Source organism: Chelonoidis abingdonii, chromosome 7, assembly GCF_003597395.2.
Source record: "Chelonoidis abingdonii isolate Lonesome George chromosome 7, CheloAbing_2.0, whole genome shotgun sequence".
Classification (NCBI taxonomy): Eukaryota; Metazoa; Chordata; order Testudines; family Testudinidae; genus Chelonoidis; species Chelonoidis abingdonii.
The window spans coordinates 8,079,089-8,097,172 of record NC_133775.1 but is presented as its reverse complement, the minus strand read 5'-3'; the positions used below and the strand labels follow the sequence as shown (position 1 = coordinate 8,097,172).

The window sequence follows — 18,084 nt, the reverse complement described above, 5'->3', positions numbered from 1 at the left end:
CAGCTTTAGGCTGATTAGCCCAATTCCCCTGAATCAGGCCCTGTGCCTAAGAGGGCCCCGCACTAGAGCCCTGTGCCTTAGGCACCTCTTAAATTTTTTTTGTTTACTTACCCGGCCGCAGTCCGGCTTTATGAAGGGCAGGACCTGATTTGAATATCCAGTGGCAGTCTGGGGCTTTGGTGGCATTTCAGCGGTGGGGGCCCCGCTCCGGGGGTCTTCGGTGACATTTTGGCGGCAGGGAGTCCTTCGGTGCCATGGAAGACCCAGAGCGGACCCCCCGCTATCAAAGTCCCGGACCATCACCAGGTATTGAAATTGGGCCCCGCCCTTCACAAAGCCGGCTCTGTGCAGAACCCATGACAAAGCTGCGGGGAGAGGGGTGTCTCAGGTGAAATATTTTTACTATTACATCAGCGTCATAATGGAACAAACCAGCTTCCATGTCTGACTCAGAAGACCCGCCCCTCGCGTCTGTATGGGTCTGTCTACACTGCACTGTAAACTCAGGTCTGTGGGATCTGGGCTTGTGGACTCGGTGTTTCCAAGCCCATGCTAGAGCACACACACTGCATTGTAAATCTGGGCTTACCATTGCTGGATGTGCTGACATGTCCATAATGCACTATGCAGACCTTCTGGCTTGGGTTTGTGGCTTGACCTGCTGCCACACTGCAAAATGACAGGGCTAGGACCTAAGTCACAGCAGAATTTGGGCTCTGATTCACCCCCCCAGTAGGTTCATAGGAGCCGGGTCCTGAGTACTTGCTGACCTGAGTCAGACAGATTTGTGTGTGGATGGAAGGGAAAGTTGGGCTCAAACCTGAGTCAGAGCCTGGGCTTAGGGTGCAGTCTAAACATACCCTACATCTTCATGTTTCTCTCTCGCCTACTCCCTTTTCTCTCCTATTAGATACATGCAGTGTCTACAAGATGATATTCTGACACCTGTCCCTTGCAACTGTCCCAATGGTTTCTGCCACAAGTGTCCTAAAGCAGCACCTCAAACCTGGAAGTGGAGTCAGGGGCTGGGAAGCTCCACCTGAATTGCCAGTAGCCCTGTATGGAGATAAATCCTCGGCGAGACTGCTGAGCTCTGGCAGGTCTGCACTGACACAAGGAAATTGTATTCACTATCCACAAACAGTCCAACTGTAAGGAACAACAGCTTACCTGGGTAAAGAGCTCTGCTGATCATACCAGGCATGACAATGAAAAACATAGAGAGCATTTTCAAATAACCCGCCAGCACCGATCCACCCTTGGCATGGGAGAGGTTCTTGGCAGACAGGGACCTTTGGACTATAACCTGCAATCAGTATAAAAGGGAAAGAGTTAAAAGAAAACCCTGCAGAAAGAAAACAGACTCATCATCTAATGCAAGATACTTTCATCTCAATGGATCCCAAAGCACTTTGCAAGCCCATGATAAAATTCTCCTCTCTGATGTGCACTGCAGATCTCTGTTGCATGGTTCACTCTTGCTGACACCAGCGAGGGTCTGACTGCAGCAAGGAAATTTTGCCTTGCCCTTTATAGGCATCACTTCACCCGCTACTGCAATGCAGCCACCTCTAGGGTGAAACGCAGCAACTGCTCAACAATGCACTCAGCACCACGAGACAAGAGCTCAGAGCAGGGAATGAAAAAGAACAAGGCATTTTGTTAAAAATCCCCCACTGGATTGTGGTGAGCAGACCTGAATTTCCCACCTTTGAACACTGAGAGCTGGGATGGCTCAAGAAGAGGCCCATTTCTCTGTGCTCTGAGCCCACCCTAGCTTTTTGTATTTGCTCAGTACATTTCACACTAGGCTCCTAGTTGGTGACCAGATGAAGGACTGTATGTTGACGGTGATCTGCCGCTGTGCAATACTTCAGGCTTCCACTGCACCTTGTTTGCAGGAATTTCAAAAAAAAGTGGGTTATAGATGAGATTTAAGCGACTTGCACAGAGTCATGTGCCATATCATTGGCCTAGCCGGGAACAGAACACAGAACTCCTGGCTTTCGGAATGAGGCTTCAGAACTGCCTACCTCCATAAAGAGACCCCACTTGCTCACCAGCCAGCTGTGAACATAGGGGAAAACATCACACCCTGCTGCTCCCCACCATCAAAACATGTCCCCCACCCCCAATACTCAGAAGCATTGAACTGCAACAGGAGCTGTGGAAAGAATGAGCAGGTCTGGTCTAGTCCAGTCAGCAGAGGCGGTGGCCCCCCAAAGACAGACAGATGGACACACACATTCATCATTTCACTGACTCTGCAAACAGTGCAGCAGCCTGGAAAGGAAGATCCTGAGATAAAAGGCAGAAGGGGAGAGAGAGAAAGAGAAAAGAGACTTTACCTGATCAGTGCACCAACACCAAGTAGCCAGCACAGAGAGACCGAAGATAAGGCCAGGCCAAGGAATGTCCCCAGTAACAGGGTTCCTGAGCATGTGGAAGGCGTCAGCGCGTGGGAAGTGACAGGTGGTGTTTGGGACTATGACACTGGGTATCATGGTGTTGTATTTCTCTTTAAGTCCTTCAAACCAGCCAACTTTTTCAAACCCTGAGAAGGAAGCAGCCAGTGGTTTAGGTTTGATGCCCTGCTACAAGGTCATTCATCCATCTGGTTCTCTCTCTTTTTTGCTTTTTTCCCCCCTCCTCTCTTCCTTTCTGTCCTCTCACCTAGATTTTGGTGGCCCAGTTGGTGTGTGTGCTGGGGTTAGCAGGACTGCACCCAGAAACGCTGGGATGCTAATGGGATCTATGTAATTCTGCACCCAGCAATGCATTCTGGGTGAGACAGCACCAGCACCACAGAATTCCCTTAGCAGTGGCATAAATTACCAGAGTTCTGGCTCATGACCATTACTGGGTTCTAGTGGCAAGAAAGTGCCACTAGAACCCAGAGTCACTGATCAAAACCTTCTGGAAGAGCCTTGGCAGGAAAACACGAAACCACAAGAGACAGCATTTGGGTTACTGTTTGGCAGGCAGGCTTTGAGCAAAGTGCTAAGAATCCGTTTTTGTTCCCTATGATTCCCTTGTAAATCCAGAGTATCTCCACTGGAAGAAAGCGGTAGAGGTGGCTGAAACTCAGAGGAGTTACGGGCACAAGAGCAGAGTTTGATTCTTAGGAGCTGATCCAGCAAGCTGCTCCGTCAACTCCCAAAGGGAGCGAAAGGCATTCGGCACCTTGCACAACTAAAATAAGCACTTTGGAATAAACAAGGAAGAGGGGAACTAGCTTGGCTTATGGGGACAGGTGCCAAATGTAGCTGTGAATCCTGTTATTAATATTAAATTATGGGCCTCTGTTGAAAGAGGGAAAAAATGCTCCAACTGCTCAACATCTCAAACCTTGTTTGACTCAGATTGTAGGTAACACAGGCCCTTGTTCCTCTTACCTATAAAGGCGAGAACCGAAGCCCCAAGTACCATGATCACAGTCTGCAGCACATCTGTGTACATCACAGCGGTTAAACCACCTGTAGAGAGAACGGCAAACCACAGAGTAAGAGAGAGCCAAATGGGTGAGGTAATATCCATCCAACTTCTGTTGGTGGAAAGGACAAGCTTTCGAGCTTCTCAGAGCTCTTCCTCAGGTCTGGAGAAGGTAACCGGAGTGTCCAAGCTAAATACAAGGTGGGATGGATTGTTAAGCATAAAGGTTTCACACATGCCATAGAAAACTGCTTAAAATGAAGTGGACACTTCAGGGTTACCAGGCAGTAGGGTGTGTTACAAATTGTTGTGAAAAGCCATACAACTAGTCTCTCTGTTAAGTCCATGTTTAGTCAAAAGTGGAACCCTACAAAAGACTATATACCAAAAACCCACAGATCCCCACGGTTACCTCCACAGATCCAGCAACCACCCCAGACAAACCAATCAATCTGTTGTCTACAGCCAGGCACTCAGCTATCACAGAATTTGCTCTAAAAAGAAAATCCAGGATATACACCAAAACCTGCTTAAACCACCTTCTCTAAACAAGGACACTCTACCAGGGAAGTAGATTGCATTATGGAACAGGCCACTCAAAATGTCCTACAGCATGTGTGAAACCCTTATGCTTAACTATCTGTCCCACCTTGTATTTTGCTCAGATGCTCCATTACTAGGGAGCCCAATCTGAAGCTCAAAGTCAATGGAATTCTTTCCATTAACTTCAGTGAGCTTTGGCCTGGGCCCAGAATGCAGACAAGTAAAATGCATTGGGGGAAGCGAGTCTTTGCCAGACTCCAAATTAGTGTGCTGCTTTTAAGGCAGTATCATTACCAGCTATAGTGTAGACAGCTGTCACGGCTAGCAAGATCATGGTGGACAGGTAAAGGTTCCAGCCCAGGGAGACTTGGATGAAGAGTGCTCCAGAGAAAATATCTGTCTGGAATAAGAACAAGGAGAATTTGAGTCTCTAGTGAGTTGCATTTATTAGCATGTCTCTGACATAATCTTCAGCTCACTGGAAGGCTCAAAACCCATTGGATCGGCAACCAGAAGGGAGGATGCTATGAAAGCGAGGGAGGGGGACACAGAGGGGAAAAGGACAGACACAATAGGATCAAAAAGGTGCACTGGGCTGTGAAGAGCATGGGACCAGATTCAGTGTTGCACTGTAGCTCCATGTGCCAGGCCCCAGACATGCATAAACCCTCCCTATCAGGTTAATATCTAGCGTAGGGAGGGCGGGGGGGGTTCCAGGGTGAGATCAAGTAGGCCTGTCCCTCAGCAACTCTATAGCCCTGCAGTAGCTGACAGAAGCCATTACAGCACAGTTTAGAGCAGCCTGCCAGGGATGTAAGTGATTGGCAGCTCATTCAGACAGGGTCAGAACTCCCAGTGCTCTCAGCAGGAAAAGGCTCCTGACATTGGAAAGAGGAATGAGATGAATGCACAGACAAGAGCATGAGTCACTGGGAAACATGGGAGGGTCTCAAGCACTGTGGGTGTTGTGAATGGTTAGTCTGAGCTCACTTTTCTAGTAGGTGGGGTCATTGGCATCTGTTAAAACAGAACATCTTGGTATCACTCTGGGCTTCGGATACTACATGGCCTAATGGTCAGAGTGATGGACTGTCAGCTGGAAAGACCTTGAGTGAGTGGCCAATGTCTCGTGCTTCCACCTGGCTATTTGAAAATGGACCCTAGCCAGCTCCTCACTGGTGCAGATCAGGGTTGCTCTGACAACTTCAATAACATTAGGCCTATTTAGGCAGGTTGGAGATCTGACCTAGAGCTGCAGAAGTTCCCTGGGTTTTACTTTGTTGAGGGGGATAGTAAACGAGGCCAGATTGAAAAAATAGCAGCATTAAAATTGAGATGGATCCATTGTAAATACAGAAGGTGGCACATAACAAGTGGGGAGGTTTCGTTCTGTATTAATCAACCCAAAAGAAATCTGTAAACCTGGGATGTGGAAAGATGCAGACACCGTCCATGGGAAAGTGAGACAGAATGGAGTGGTAAAGAGAGTGTTCCTCTCTGCCCCCAAATCATCTCCCTAAAATCCAGCTTCCATTAGACCTCGTGATCTTTACAGCCAAGGGGGGCAGGCGGGGGGAGTGAAGAGCCTCCTGTACATAATGGAGTATGAGCTTTGTCTTCCCAGCAGGAAATATAAAGAGAACTACATCCACACACTTTGACCCCATCACTCACTCAGCTCTCCGCTCTTCCTGGCAAGCAGGAGGATTATGAAACTGAGCAGCAAAGTTATTAACCTACTTTCCAGCAGGAACTGCAGCGTGAAAAATCCCCCTCATAACCAAACCTCCTGCTGTCAAGCCAGCCGTTAAATACGCACTCTGAAAACAAAGGTGTTACCTTAGAGAAAACACCTCTGAGGCCAATAAGCTAAACCAGAGACACTTGTCAGATGCGTATGAATTAGCCTGAGAAGAGAGGTCGCTGAGAATAAGCAGTGAATACTAAGCACAGACCACTGAACCAAAATGCACTGAAAAATAATGTTTCCCCACGAGCCACCTTGTAGCTGTGCTAAGTCTTGAGTAGCTGTAGGCTCCCTCCCTCCCAATATCTGGTACCCTCCTGTGCCAGCAACTCCTTTCACAGAAGCTGACCAGAGGTCATCATGCCAGAAGGGCATTTGGGCCCAGATTCTCAAATGTATTTAGGCTCCAAACTTCCACTGGCGGAAGGATCTGTGAGGATCCAGGCCTTAGTCACTACAGATGTGGGCTGGAAGTAAATTTCAGCCACATCTACACTACCCACTGGATCAGCGGGTAGTAACTGATCTATCGGGGATCGATTTATCGCATCTCATCTAGACGTGATAAATCGATCCCCAAACTGATGCCCGTACTCCACCTCGGCAGGAGGAGTAAGCGGAGTCGACGGGGGAGCCGCGGCAGTTGACTCGCCACCGTGAGAATGGCCAGGTAAGTCGAACTAAGATACTTCGACTTCAGCTACGTGAAGTTGCTTATCTTAGATTGATCTCCCCTCACCTCCTCAGTGTAGACCAGTCCTTAGAGATATTGGCTTAGAGACAAAAGACTGTAGTTCCCATTATCAAGTTGCAGTGGGGAAGGCTTAGGTTGCATATTAGGAAAAAACTTTTTCACTAGGTGGGTGATGAAGCACTGGAATGAGTTACCTAGGGAGGTGGTGGAATCTCCTTCCTTAGAGGTTTTTAAGGCCTGGGTTGACAAAGCCCTGGCTGGGATGATTTAGTTGGGGATTGGTCCTGCTTTGAGCAGGGGGTTGGACTAGATGACCTCCTGACGTCCCTTCCAACCCTGATATTCTATGATCAGTCCCTTGAACTAGTTAGTCCCCTGGGTAATGAATATGTCCTGTGCCTAAGACTTTGCGCTATAATTCTCCCTCTGGGCGCACAGGTAACTCCCATTAATACACTGAGCAGATAATATGCTTCTTTCTTTGCAGCATTCAAATCATCAGAAGCTGACATTTCTTCATGTGCCATATAATGCTACTGGCTTGCAACTAACAATGCTTTAAGAACGCTGTGCTTTGCCTTAAGGTAGAATACATTTCCCATTCCTTTTTGCAGATTGAAACAACAAGCAATTCGTGAAGGTGGAGGGACTAGAGATAACACTAGTTGTTTCCTTAAAATACAATTCTTAAAATTAGAAATTTCAGTAAAGAAAATAATCATAGAAATGCTATTATGCTAAGATTATTTTTGCAAAGAATTTAATCAACACAAGATGCAATAGATCAGATCATCAGATGGTGTGCATGGAAGTCAATGGAGCTAAGCCAATTTACACCAGCTGAAGATCTTGTCTGATATATGGAGAGGAGTAGGGGGAGGCAAGAGGGCATTTATGGTGCATAATGTGTTCCTTAATTATTTGTCATGTTACTGTAAGGTTCACAGAGTGATTACTCTGTGTCTGTCTACATTGTGTAGACACAATGTTGCTTTCCAATGGGATACATACTGATATCTTGGTGAAAATATAGAGAATGAGGGACAGTACGGACATGTAGATTTGAATCCTCTGTCCTCCAAATCTCTTCTTCAGGTACTCGGGCATTGTGACAACTCCTGCAGCAATGTAAACAGGCACAAAAATCCAGCCGAGGGCCAGCAGCGCCCAGGTAGCCTGGCAATGGGGAGGAAGGAAAAGAAAAGGTCATAATTAAAAACATGCGATAGACTCTGCACAATGGAAATTCTCTGTACATGCCATGGACAGTGTCAAATAGCATGGGAATATGGGATCTCTAAAGCAGAGTATTGCTCTGCCATACAGACAGGAAAATCCTGGGACTTGGGGGTTATGGTTGGAAGACCAGGTGGTAGATGGGTGAATGAGAACAGGATAAACACCACTGTCAGTACAGTGACAAGCCTTTGGAGATCTCCCATCTCTCTCTTTTTTATAGGATGTCAGATCCTGTTCCACTTCCTTGCCTCCTTGGCAAGATTCCACTTCATTGCACTAGGTCTATAAAAGGAGATGTAGTATTTGGTGACCTTTGGTTCCAGTGGCATTGCCATTTGTGCCAAGGATCTAAAGCTCAGTGAGTTAGGAGCCTAAATACCTTTGAGGATCAGGGTCTAACTGACCTTCAGGCTCTTGGCTCCGGAGAAACCTTCGACTATCTCATGATTTTTGCAGGACAGTATGACTAGGTTAGCAGCTGAGGATGCTGAATGAACAGAATCTCTCTGCACAGCAGAAATAGAAGCAACAGGAAGACTCTGATGGACTTTTGGACAACTTCCTGTGTGATTGAACTGGATTTGCACATGCACATGGTAAAATAAGTGGCAATGCAGATCCAGCATGAAATGGATCGTTTGTTTTTCATGAAGTGTCTTTTAGGAGTTTAAAGTTCTCTCTCCCATCAGACTCTGCTACTCCAAAATCCAGCCCAGGCCAAAATGGAGATGTTAAAACTGGTGGAGTCATGTTTGCTCTCCGTGATCATCAAAATATCTCAATATGTCTGATGGCTCATGAGCTACACATAGGCTCCCTATTCTGCTGAAAGGGCTTGTTGGTGCAAATTGGAATTGGCAACGGGACCCAAATCTCAACTCCCGTAGGCACCTTGAAAATACCAGCTGCAGTGAAAATATATGCAAGAAAATTGATCTTGGATGGATTCCTACTTGCCCCTTCAGGATAAATTGGCACCATTACCAGGCTCCACTCAAGGGAGGTCTTGGAATGGAACAGCAGAGATTTTGAGTTATCAGATGGATGTGTATTGAAAGAAAACTAGCACCAGACTCACTTCCATCCAGTGCAGCTAGTAATTCCTCTTGAGTTGTACGTGCTACACCTAGTCTTCATGCTCTTAGAAGGGTCAGCGGCTAACCTCCAACTGATTTCAATAGGCCCCAATTCACGCCAAGTTGTTGAACACAGAAACACACATTTTGGAACCTGAAATGTTATTACAGTGTTGCTATCTCTTGTGGCTTTATGGTGAGACTTGTGTGTAGGGCTGCACAGTCCCTTATTACAGGGGTTCGCAACCTTTCTCTTTCTGAGCCCCCCCCACAACATGCTATTAAAAGTCCACAGCTCACCTGTGCCACAACTGTTTTTCTGCATATACAAGCCAGGGCCAGTGTTCTGGGTTAGCAAACAGGGCAATTGCCTGAGGCCTCACACCACAGGGGCCCCACGAAACTAAGATGCTCAGGCTTTGAGGAGCCCCGGACTTCAGCGGGGGGCCAGAATTCAGCCCTGTATCTTGGGGCTTTCACTTTCTGCCCTGGGCCTCAATGAGTCTAATCCCGGCCCTGCTTGGCAGCCCCCTAAAACCTGCTTATGCTCCCCCAGGGGGCCCTGGACCCCTGGTTGAGATCTACTACCTTATTACAAGGGATGTCCCTTATTTTTTCATCTCTGTACAAGATCGGGAGTTGCTGAGCACTGCAAAAAGCAGGAATAAATACCCCTGGTAAATGTAGGCAAGTACTGTTTATTGTTAATTAAAATAACAATAAATAATATCAGAAGGAAGGGTGGGAACGGGATGCTAAGAACACTTATTTGGAAATACAGTGTTGGCAACCCTACTTTTCCGAGATGTGTAGTTTTCCCTAAAGCCCCAGGTCCTGGAATCCTGTTATTATGTGAGAATCTCAACTTTTATTGTCTAAAAACACTGTTTCAAATCTTTATGGCTGCAGAGCACAGCCTTAAAATGTGACCTGGGAGCTCCCTGAAGGTCCAGTAAGCAGCAGGTAAAGAAAAAGAACCATCACATGTACATATTTTAAATCTTATGATTTTTAAACAATCTTGTGATTTTTAGGGGGCCTGATTCAGGAGTTGTGAGCACTGGGGGGTGGACAATACTGTTAATAACAGAGTCATGGAACCCACACTCCATCCCCTTGTAAACTGTAACCCCAGGGCAGCCTGGATTCTTACATTCCACTCAAAGCCCCCGACGGCGAGGCCCCCAGCTGCTCCTGTGCCTGCTAGGCCGATGAACAAGCCACTGCCCACGTTGCTTGACATCAAGGAGGCTCCAATCTGAAACACACAGCACAGAAAGAGAATGCAGAGAGCCATTGTAAGTAGTTTCTAAGCAACATAAAGCACTTCCCTATGGCCTGTCCTGCTGTCACGTCTGAGGCTGTTGTCTGGTGAATTCTTTTTTAAAGGATACCATGTTTTGACTTATTAAAGTAATCTAGCCTATGTGAGTCTGCCCCCTGGTGCCAGCCCTCATCCAGTCAGTTTTCATTCAGTCATTGACTTCAGTGGGAGTTTTCCCTTTGACAGACACTGCTGCGGAGTTGTCTTCATGAATTCTGAGGAGCTCAGATATGCCAGTGAGAGATACCATAGCAGTTACATAGGAAAATAGATGGATACGCTCCGAGCACAGAGTCAGGATAGGGCCTGTTTGAAACAAGCACTTGTTTCCTTTTAAATTTATGTATTGTAAATATGTAAATTATTGTGGAGCCTCTTTATGGCTTATTCCAATCTACGGGTATTCCATGAAGTGCAAAGACACAGCTTCAGCCTTAAACTTCAATGGGTTGGAAGGATGACATTATGTGTAACCTCTGCACAGGTCCCCTCCATCTCCACCCTGTCCCTGCATGGCCCCCAAACCCACGCAGAGGCCATTGCAGGGTCTAGGATGGGGGAAAGGAGGAGATGGCACCAAGGAGGTGGTTGAAGGAATGGCGGGGAGCCTCAAGCAGAGTGTGCCCTCCATCCATGGGGCAGCTGACAATCATATGGGCCTTAGTTTTTCCTCAGGAAAACTCCAACTGACTTCTGAGCAAGTAGGAATGAAGATGAAATCCTGTCTACGCCGAAGTGAACGGCAAAACTCCCACTGATTACAATGGGTACAATTGCTGTTATCATGCCAGTATTCCCTCTAAGGTAGCCAGGAAATAAAGACAAGCAAAAAGAAAAAAAGGACTTTTGCATTTATAACCTCAGAGAATCCAGTGCCTTTCTATAGGCAAATATTTATACTCCAAGCCTGGACCTTGAGCTGTTCAAGAAACACTTGCATGGAAAGAATGTTGCATGTATCTTAAAGAACGTGTGAGCCCGGGAAAGCTGCAGCCCATGCAGAAATGTGGGTTCAAACACATAACGGATGGAAAACTGCTGCAGTCTGGAAAATGCTAACACCTCGGGTTAATTTTAACACTGCCCCTAGCGTGGTCCAGTGATCCCTTAACTAGATGAAAGCAAGGTACACTGCTCTTCCCACAGGATAAAGCACTTCTGGCTTTATGTATCACTCTCCGTTTGGACAAAGATTTGCCACACCTCTACACAGGCCAAATTCATCCCAGGTGGCCACTAACATCAATGGATATACACCAGGGATGAATCTAGCCGTGCATTACCAATGTTTTGGCTTCCCTCCTATGGAAAGTTTGCTTTCCAACCACACCTTGTCTGAAGAGCAGATTCCTAATGTGCCACTGCTGAGCTCTGAGCAAAGAGTAATGGAGTTTGACCTGCTTCTTACCTTCTGAGAAAGTGAAAATATTAATATTGCATGAAGCTGGAAGCTGTGCTCAGAATTAACCCTGCTACTCAGCCCTAATTCTCCGTACAGTAAACCACTGATTAAAAGGCTGACTGCAGTAATGTGAAATCATATCTTGAGTAAATATATTGATTCCCAAGAAATGTAAATACCTTCTCTAAGACACACATCCGACTGCATCGGACACTGATGTAAGAAACACAGAAGGTGTAGAGCAGTGAGACAGTGGCCTTATTATTTATTCTGGTAGTGCCTGTGTCCAACGCACAGGAGGACACAGATGTGCCAAGAAAAGTAACCTTGAAGCAATGGAAATAGTTGTCTGCAGTTCCACAGCCCATCATGAGACCATGGGGAGGGTACTCATTTGGCCCCTGTCACCACTGTATTTACCCTACAAGTTGTGACAAAGTTCCTCTTCTACCTTGGTGGGTCCTGCGCTTATTGGCAGATTTGCTCACCTCAGTGATCTCCCCTATAGTCTGGATCAACTCCTCCTGTGTCTGATCAGGAGTTGGGAGGTTTGGGGGGAACCCGGGCCCGCCCTCTAGTCCGGGTTCCAGCCCAGGGCCCTGTGGATTGCAGCTGTCTATAGTGCCTCCTGTAACAGCTGCATGACAGCTACAACTCCCTGGGCTACTTCCCCATGGCCTCCTCCAAACCCCTTCTTTATCCTCACCACAGGACCTTCCTCCTGGTGTCTGATAACGCTTGTACTTCATAGTCCTCCAGCAGCATGCCTTCTCACTCTCAGCTCCTTGTGCCTCTTGCTCCCAGCTCCTCACACGCACTTCCTCGCCTCTGGCTCCCCCCGCCTGACTGGAGTGAGCTCCTTTTTAAACCCAGGTGCCCTGATTAGCCTGCCTTGATTGGCTGCAGGTATTCTAATCAGCCTGTCTGCCTTAAGTGGTTCTAGCAGGTTCCTGATTACTCTAGTGGTCAGGGAACAGAAAACTACTCATCCAGTGACCAGTATATTTGTCCTCTACCAGACTCCTGTATGCCACTGGCCTGGGTCTGTCACAGGGTCTATGGCTTATCCCAGGGGTGGGCAAACTTTTTGGGCCTGAGGGCCATATCTGGTTATGGAAATTGTGTGGCGGGCCATGAATGCTCACAAAATTGGGATTAGGGTACAGGAGGGGGTGAGGGCTGTGGCTGGAGGTGCAGGCTCTGAGGTGGGGCTGGGGATGAGGGATCTGGGGTGTAGGAGGGTGCTCCAGGCTGGAACCAAGGGATTCAGATGGCAGGAGGTAAATCAGGGTTGGGGTAGGAGGTGAGGGCTCTGACTGGGGGTATGGGCTCTGGGGACAGGCCAGAAATGATGAGTTCAGGGTGCAGGAGAGGGCTCTGGCTGGGGGTGCAGGCTCTAGGGTGGGGTTGGGGATGAGGGGTTTGAGGTGCAGGAGGGTGCTCCAGGCTGGGACTGACGAATTCAGGGCACAGGAGGGGGATCAGGGCTGGGGCAGGGGTTGGGGGCACGGCAGAGGTCAGGGTGCAGGCTCTGGGCAGCACTTATCTCAAGCAGCTCCAAGAAGCAGCAGCATGTCCCCCCTCCAGCTCCTATGCGGAGGTGCACTCAAGCAGTTCTGCACGCTACCCTGTCCACAGGTGCCACCCCTGCAGCTCCCATTGGCCCAGTTCCTGGCCAATGGGAGCTGCGGGGACAGCACTTGGGGAGGGGGCAATGTGTGGAGCCCCCTGGCTGCCTCTAAACCTAGAAGCCGGAGGGGGGACATGCCGCTGCTTCCAGGACCTGCGGCTTGCGTGTGCGGAGCAGCCCCTGACCCTGCTCCTGGCTGAAGTGAAGCAACCCCCAGACCCTGCTCCCCAGCGGGAACTCGAGGGCCAGATTAAATTGGCTGGAGGGGCGGATGTGTCCGGCAGGCTGTAGTTTGCTCATCTCTGGTTTATCCTCAGACCCCACTCCAGCTCCCATTAAAGTCAATGGAGAAAAACTTCAGTGGGAGAGAGATCATGCCCTGTGTTACACACTAATGTAAAATCATGAGTAACTTCATCAGACTCAATGGAGATAGACCAGGGGGCAGGGGAGGGGAATCAGTGATAGAGAAAAGGCAGATTCTGTAGGCCTGACTGTCTTCACGGAGCGTGGTTTTTACACAGAGAGGACTCCAGACTTCAGAGGAGTTGGTTACTCCTGATATATTGGTGAAAGGGAACAAAAGCTATAGGCCAAAATCTTCAAATCTGGCTGCCTAGCATTAGGCTCCTAAGAGCATATTTAGACATCTAAATAAATGAGACGTGACCTGCAGAGTACCTGAAGCTCTCACCTCAGTCACAGAATCATAGAATATCAGAGTTGAAAGGGGACCTCAGTCAATGGGAACTTCAGGGCCTCTAAGTCTCTGAAAAAGGTCAGCCACATTGATTTAAATGCTTAATCTGGATTCAGGAGCCTCTCTTTGGGTTGTTTGCCATTTTTCTTCCACCTTTAGGCTGTTGGCTATGGGATAGAAATACTGTACACATATATGGGGCTCTGTCAGATCAACAGGGGAGATTAGTTCCAAAGTTGGGGGGTCATTAGTTGGCAGTGCTGTTTGGCCAACCCTTTTGGTTAAACTGGAGGGGCTATTGGCGCCTCAGCTGCTGTGGTATCATCTGAGAGGCCTGCCTTAGAGACCCTCTCTCATGACCAAACCTGTTAGGGTGTTATAGCTCGAAGCTAAAATTATGAAGTTGCCAAAATGTTGCCACCCAAACTGGAATTTAGCTGGGACGCTGGGATTAACCTCCCAAATTTTGCAAAGAGTGCCAGGCTATTTCAGTTATCGCAAGTGGTCCGACGATGGCACCTTCAGCAGCAGAGCAGATCCCCTCCCATATTGCATCATATGTTTCCTCAGGCGTCAGTGCTAAACCAGTCATAACTAGACTCAAGTGGGGCTCAGCGCCTCTGAGAATCAAGCCCAAAGTATCTCAAGTTGGGCCCAGAAAACAGAAGCAGGCAAACTCAGAGGCTGCTTTTGACCTAAGCAACTTGCCAGATAGTGAATCAGTAGGAGAGCCAAGACTGGAACGTAGCACCCAATCCTGTGTTCTAACCACTCAGCTATATTACCTCCTGGAGTAGCTCAGCCACCAGACGCAATGAAAAATAAGAAGAGTAGGGATCCTGGGAAAAGCCAGTTTCCTTTCAACATCTTTTAAACCTTCCACTCTGTAGTTACAGAAACACTCCCTATGCTTTTCCCTAAATGTCACCTGGGAGAAAATGGAGCACAAAAGCACATTAAAGCAATAACAGCTGTTATGTATATGTACACCTCTCCAACAGAAGAGGTTGAAAACTTAGCCTAGAGGATTTATGGGCATTGTGTATACAGAGAAAGAAGTTTTTGGTTGAAAACTGTATTCTGTTACCAGAGACTCACTGGAGAGAGAGATGGCCATATATTTTGCAATTGGATGAAAAGGCTATTTATTCCTGTGACACCTTTATTCTTTTAAAACTTTTAAATTATCTTTAGGTGTGACTTTCGCTCCCACGAAAGCATGCCCTTTAAGAGCTTTATTCCTTTCTCATGAATCATTTTGAAGATTGATATTTTTGGGTTTGGAGCCGAATTTTAGTCCTCACACAGTCAATAGCGTAGACTTTCCCCCACCCGGAGAGGGTAGAGGCAAAGGGCTCTGCCACACGATTGTTTTCTTTGTCGTCTCTACATGATTTTTATGGCATTGTGCAGACTTGAGTCATGTAATGCTCCCATGGCTGTTCTGAAGTTGTATGTGAAATGAGTTGGGAACAGGGGGAGAATCTAAATCCAGCTCTGAATTGGCAGGTGGGGCTGCATCATAGAAGCCACAGCATCAGGTAACCCATTGCCTCTGACCTGAGCAAAAAAGCTAAGAACTGAAAAGATCAGGGAGACTGAACTGTCCATTTCCTCCAGGTAGGGGTCTCTGCAGCTCAGGGCTTAGGCTCCTGGGAAGAGCTGTGGGGGGAGATTACTCTGTGGTTGGGGGTCCCTGTAGCTCAGGACTCAGGCTCCTGGGTAGAGTTGTGTGGGGTGGGTACCGCCTTGCTGTGCCTGTCCCCAGACCTTTCAATTAGGTACCTGGATTTGTTTGAACCCAATTTTTAAGTAACAAGTGGAAGCATCAGACTCACTGGCAACCATGTCATGGACCGTCCAGCCAGGAAATACCCTCCAACTGTCCCCCGGCTTGCCCGTATGGATGACTGAAAAACAGAAAGACACATTAAGTGCTTTCCCCCCACGAGTTCCCGCCCATCACACCAGCCCCGCTCTCCAGTCGTCCTGCCAGCAACATGCTGGGAGTCATCCCAGTTCTGCCCTCCCAGCTGCTGCTAGACTTGGCTAACTCCCCGTGTCCAGGTCATCCAATGCTTTCTGGAGGATTCAATAAACCATTTTGCAGATGCTCAAGGTGCAGCGACAATAGTTAAAACAGGGATATAATGCACCGTGCTCCGGCAAGTCCAGTGGGGTGAAACCTCTGGCTGTAGCCCATCCATTCCAGGGATGTCAAAGTGCTCACCTTGTCAGAGACCCCAGACTGCGTACCACAGTGTGCACATGGGATTGCACCGAGGCAGTGAAGAGTTGCCCCATTCTAGGGGGAACTATGAGTGGAACAGAGCCTTAGGAGGAGCAATCCTTCCTGAGCTTCCCATTGCATGGGAGAAACACACAGCTTGTTCCCTGCATGTTCCCAGCCAACGCTTCTGGCCAGTGAAAAGGGGAGTGTTTCTTGTTAGCTCATTACTAACACTATGCTGAGCTAACAAGCCTATCTGGTTTCTGATTTGGGGGCCTGGTTGTTACTTTGCAAGTCAGAAAGCCCCTCAGTTTGTCAGGACATTGTACCCAGAAGTTACCAACCAGCTGTGAGTTGTTGCTCCGCTCTGATTTGTGCAGCACTCTCATCTGCATCTTGGTACCCAGAATATGGAGCAGCTCCGCTGCTTGGAGGAGTCAAAAGCTTTGGTCCATGCTTGCAGCAGATGCATGGGGCACCAGAGACTGGGGGTGCGGAGTGATGGCCTAGGTCTTCCATTTTCCCTCTCCCCATTCCTATGTATGCTGGCTGCCTGGCTTGGATAGAAGCTGCCCTCTGACTTCTGAATCCATTTAACAACCTCCTAGTGAGTGCACATGTTAGGAGAACAAAACAACTTCCCAGCCAGGCCGCTATGCCACTCTTCCAAATAGGCTGGGTCACAGGAAATAGGGATCAAATAATAATTATCTTTCCAAATTTTCCAATGCCCGATTCTGTCCTTTTCTCTTCATTTGCCCTCTTAGGCCAAGAAAGTCTCCCAGCTTGCCTTTCTGCAGCCATTCCATGGGGAGCCTCACCCCTTCTCCCCAGTGCATTATGGGATACTTAGCAATTCTGGTGGCACTACCCTTCCCTCAGTGCTGTTCGGGGCATTGCAAGGAATGGAATCGGAGCTGCATGGGAGTGTGGGGGAAAATGTTCCTACTCTCAACCCCCAGCTTACCAGTCAAGGCCTGCTACTGTCTGGCCCTGCGTAAGTGCTATGTACAAATCAAAAAGCAGGCTGATTATAAGCAGATATCTTTGCACCCATAGCTGATTACACACTCTGTCTTCTGTCCTCTAATGGAAGCAAATCATTGATCTCCTGGACTCACCCATATCCCAACGGCAAGAACGAAGACAAAATAAATGATGACAACCACGATGTCCACAACCTCGAAGGCAAAGTTCCTCTGTCCAGGCTGGCCAGGTGACTCTGTGGTGGCTGGGGTGGGCTGGCTCATGGCTGCAAATGAACTGCTGATTGTCTCTCTCTCACACTGGACTTTGATGCATGTTTACCTTCATTATGCTCCTTTAATAATTAACAGGGTTAAGAGAGTGTCAGTGGGGGAAATTGAGAAACACAGGGTGGCAGATAACACTGTTGGCACACTGGCAATTGATGGATCCCCGTCTGCAGCACGTGTAGGCATCCTATACTGAGTCAGTCATCTCAGCCCTGCCTTGTAATCTGCCAAGCTAAGGATGGGCAAACCCTCACAGGGTTTGGAAGGTGGCTCACATAAATGAGTTCAGGGAATCAGGATTAAAGGGACTTGAAAAACCTCAAATTTACAAATAAATGGGCTTAGGACATCACGTTTATTTTGATGGGTACCAAACAGGAATCACTGTGAGGATATGGGCTGGAGAAATATAATTGAACCTACAACATGCTAGGACTAGATCTTCCCACAACATACTTAGATTGGGGCAGGAACCAACTTTCTGCACTCTGAGGTGCCATCACAATACAAAGAATAAATTGTACAGGGCCTGTTCCGACTAGGGTTGCCAATTGTCTAATCACACAAACCCAAATATGCTGCGGTTGTTTGCGGGGGTGCAGGCTCTGAGAGGGAGTTTGGGTGTGGGAGGGGGCCCTGGGCTGTGGCAGGGGGTTGGAGTGCAGGAGGGATGTGGGGTGCAGGCTCTGAGAAGGAATTTGGGTGTGGGAGGGGGCTCAGGGCTGGGGCAGGGGGGTTGGGAGCAGACTCTGGCAGCGGGGCGCTTACCTTGGGAGGCTCCTGGGTGGCGAAACAGCGACATAGGGTCCAG

General features: G+C 48.1%; 1 protein-coding gene across 3 annotated transcripts in view; it reads right to left on the bottom strand.

Annotated features, from left to right (window-relative positions):
* Positions 1-17,334, bottom strand: part of SLC5A9 (solute carrier family 5 member 9) — a 36,227-nt gene extending 18,893 nt beyond the window's left edge. For 2 of the 3 annotated variants that reach the window (XM_032803974.2, XM_032803975.2), the window contains exons 1-8: positions 17,139-17,334; positions 15,626-15,697; positions 9,885-9,989; positions 7,428-7,592; positions 4,270-4,375; positions 3,396-3,476; positions 2,349-2,554; positions 1,171-1,306 (exon numbers count right to left, since the gene is read on the bottom strand). In XM_032803974.2, coding sequence (XP_032659865.1) covers positions 1,171-1,306; positions 2,349-2,554; positions 3,396-3,476; positions 4,270-4,375; positions 7,428-7,592; positions 9,885-9,989; positions 15,626-15,697; positions 17,139-17,267 — 1,000 coding nt within the window. In that variant the 5' untranslated portion in view covers positions 17,268-17,334. The remainder of the gene's footprint in view (positions 1-1,170; positions 1,307-2,348; positions 2,555-3,395; positions 3,477-4,269; positions 4,376-7,427; positions 7,593-9,884; positions 9,990-15,625; positions 15,698-17,138) is intronic. The other variant, XM_032803976.2, reaches the window with a different exon arrangement.
* Between the last annotated feature and the right edge of the window lie 750 nt (positions 17,335-18,084).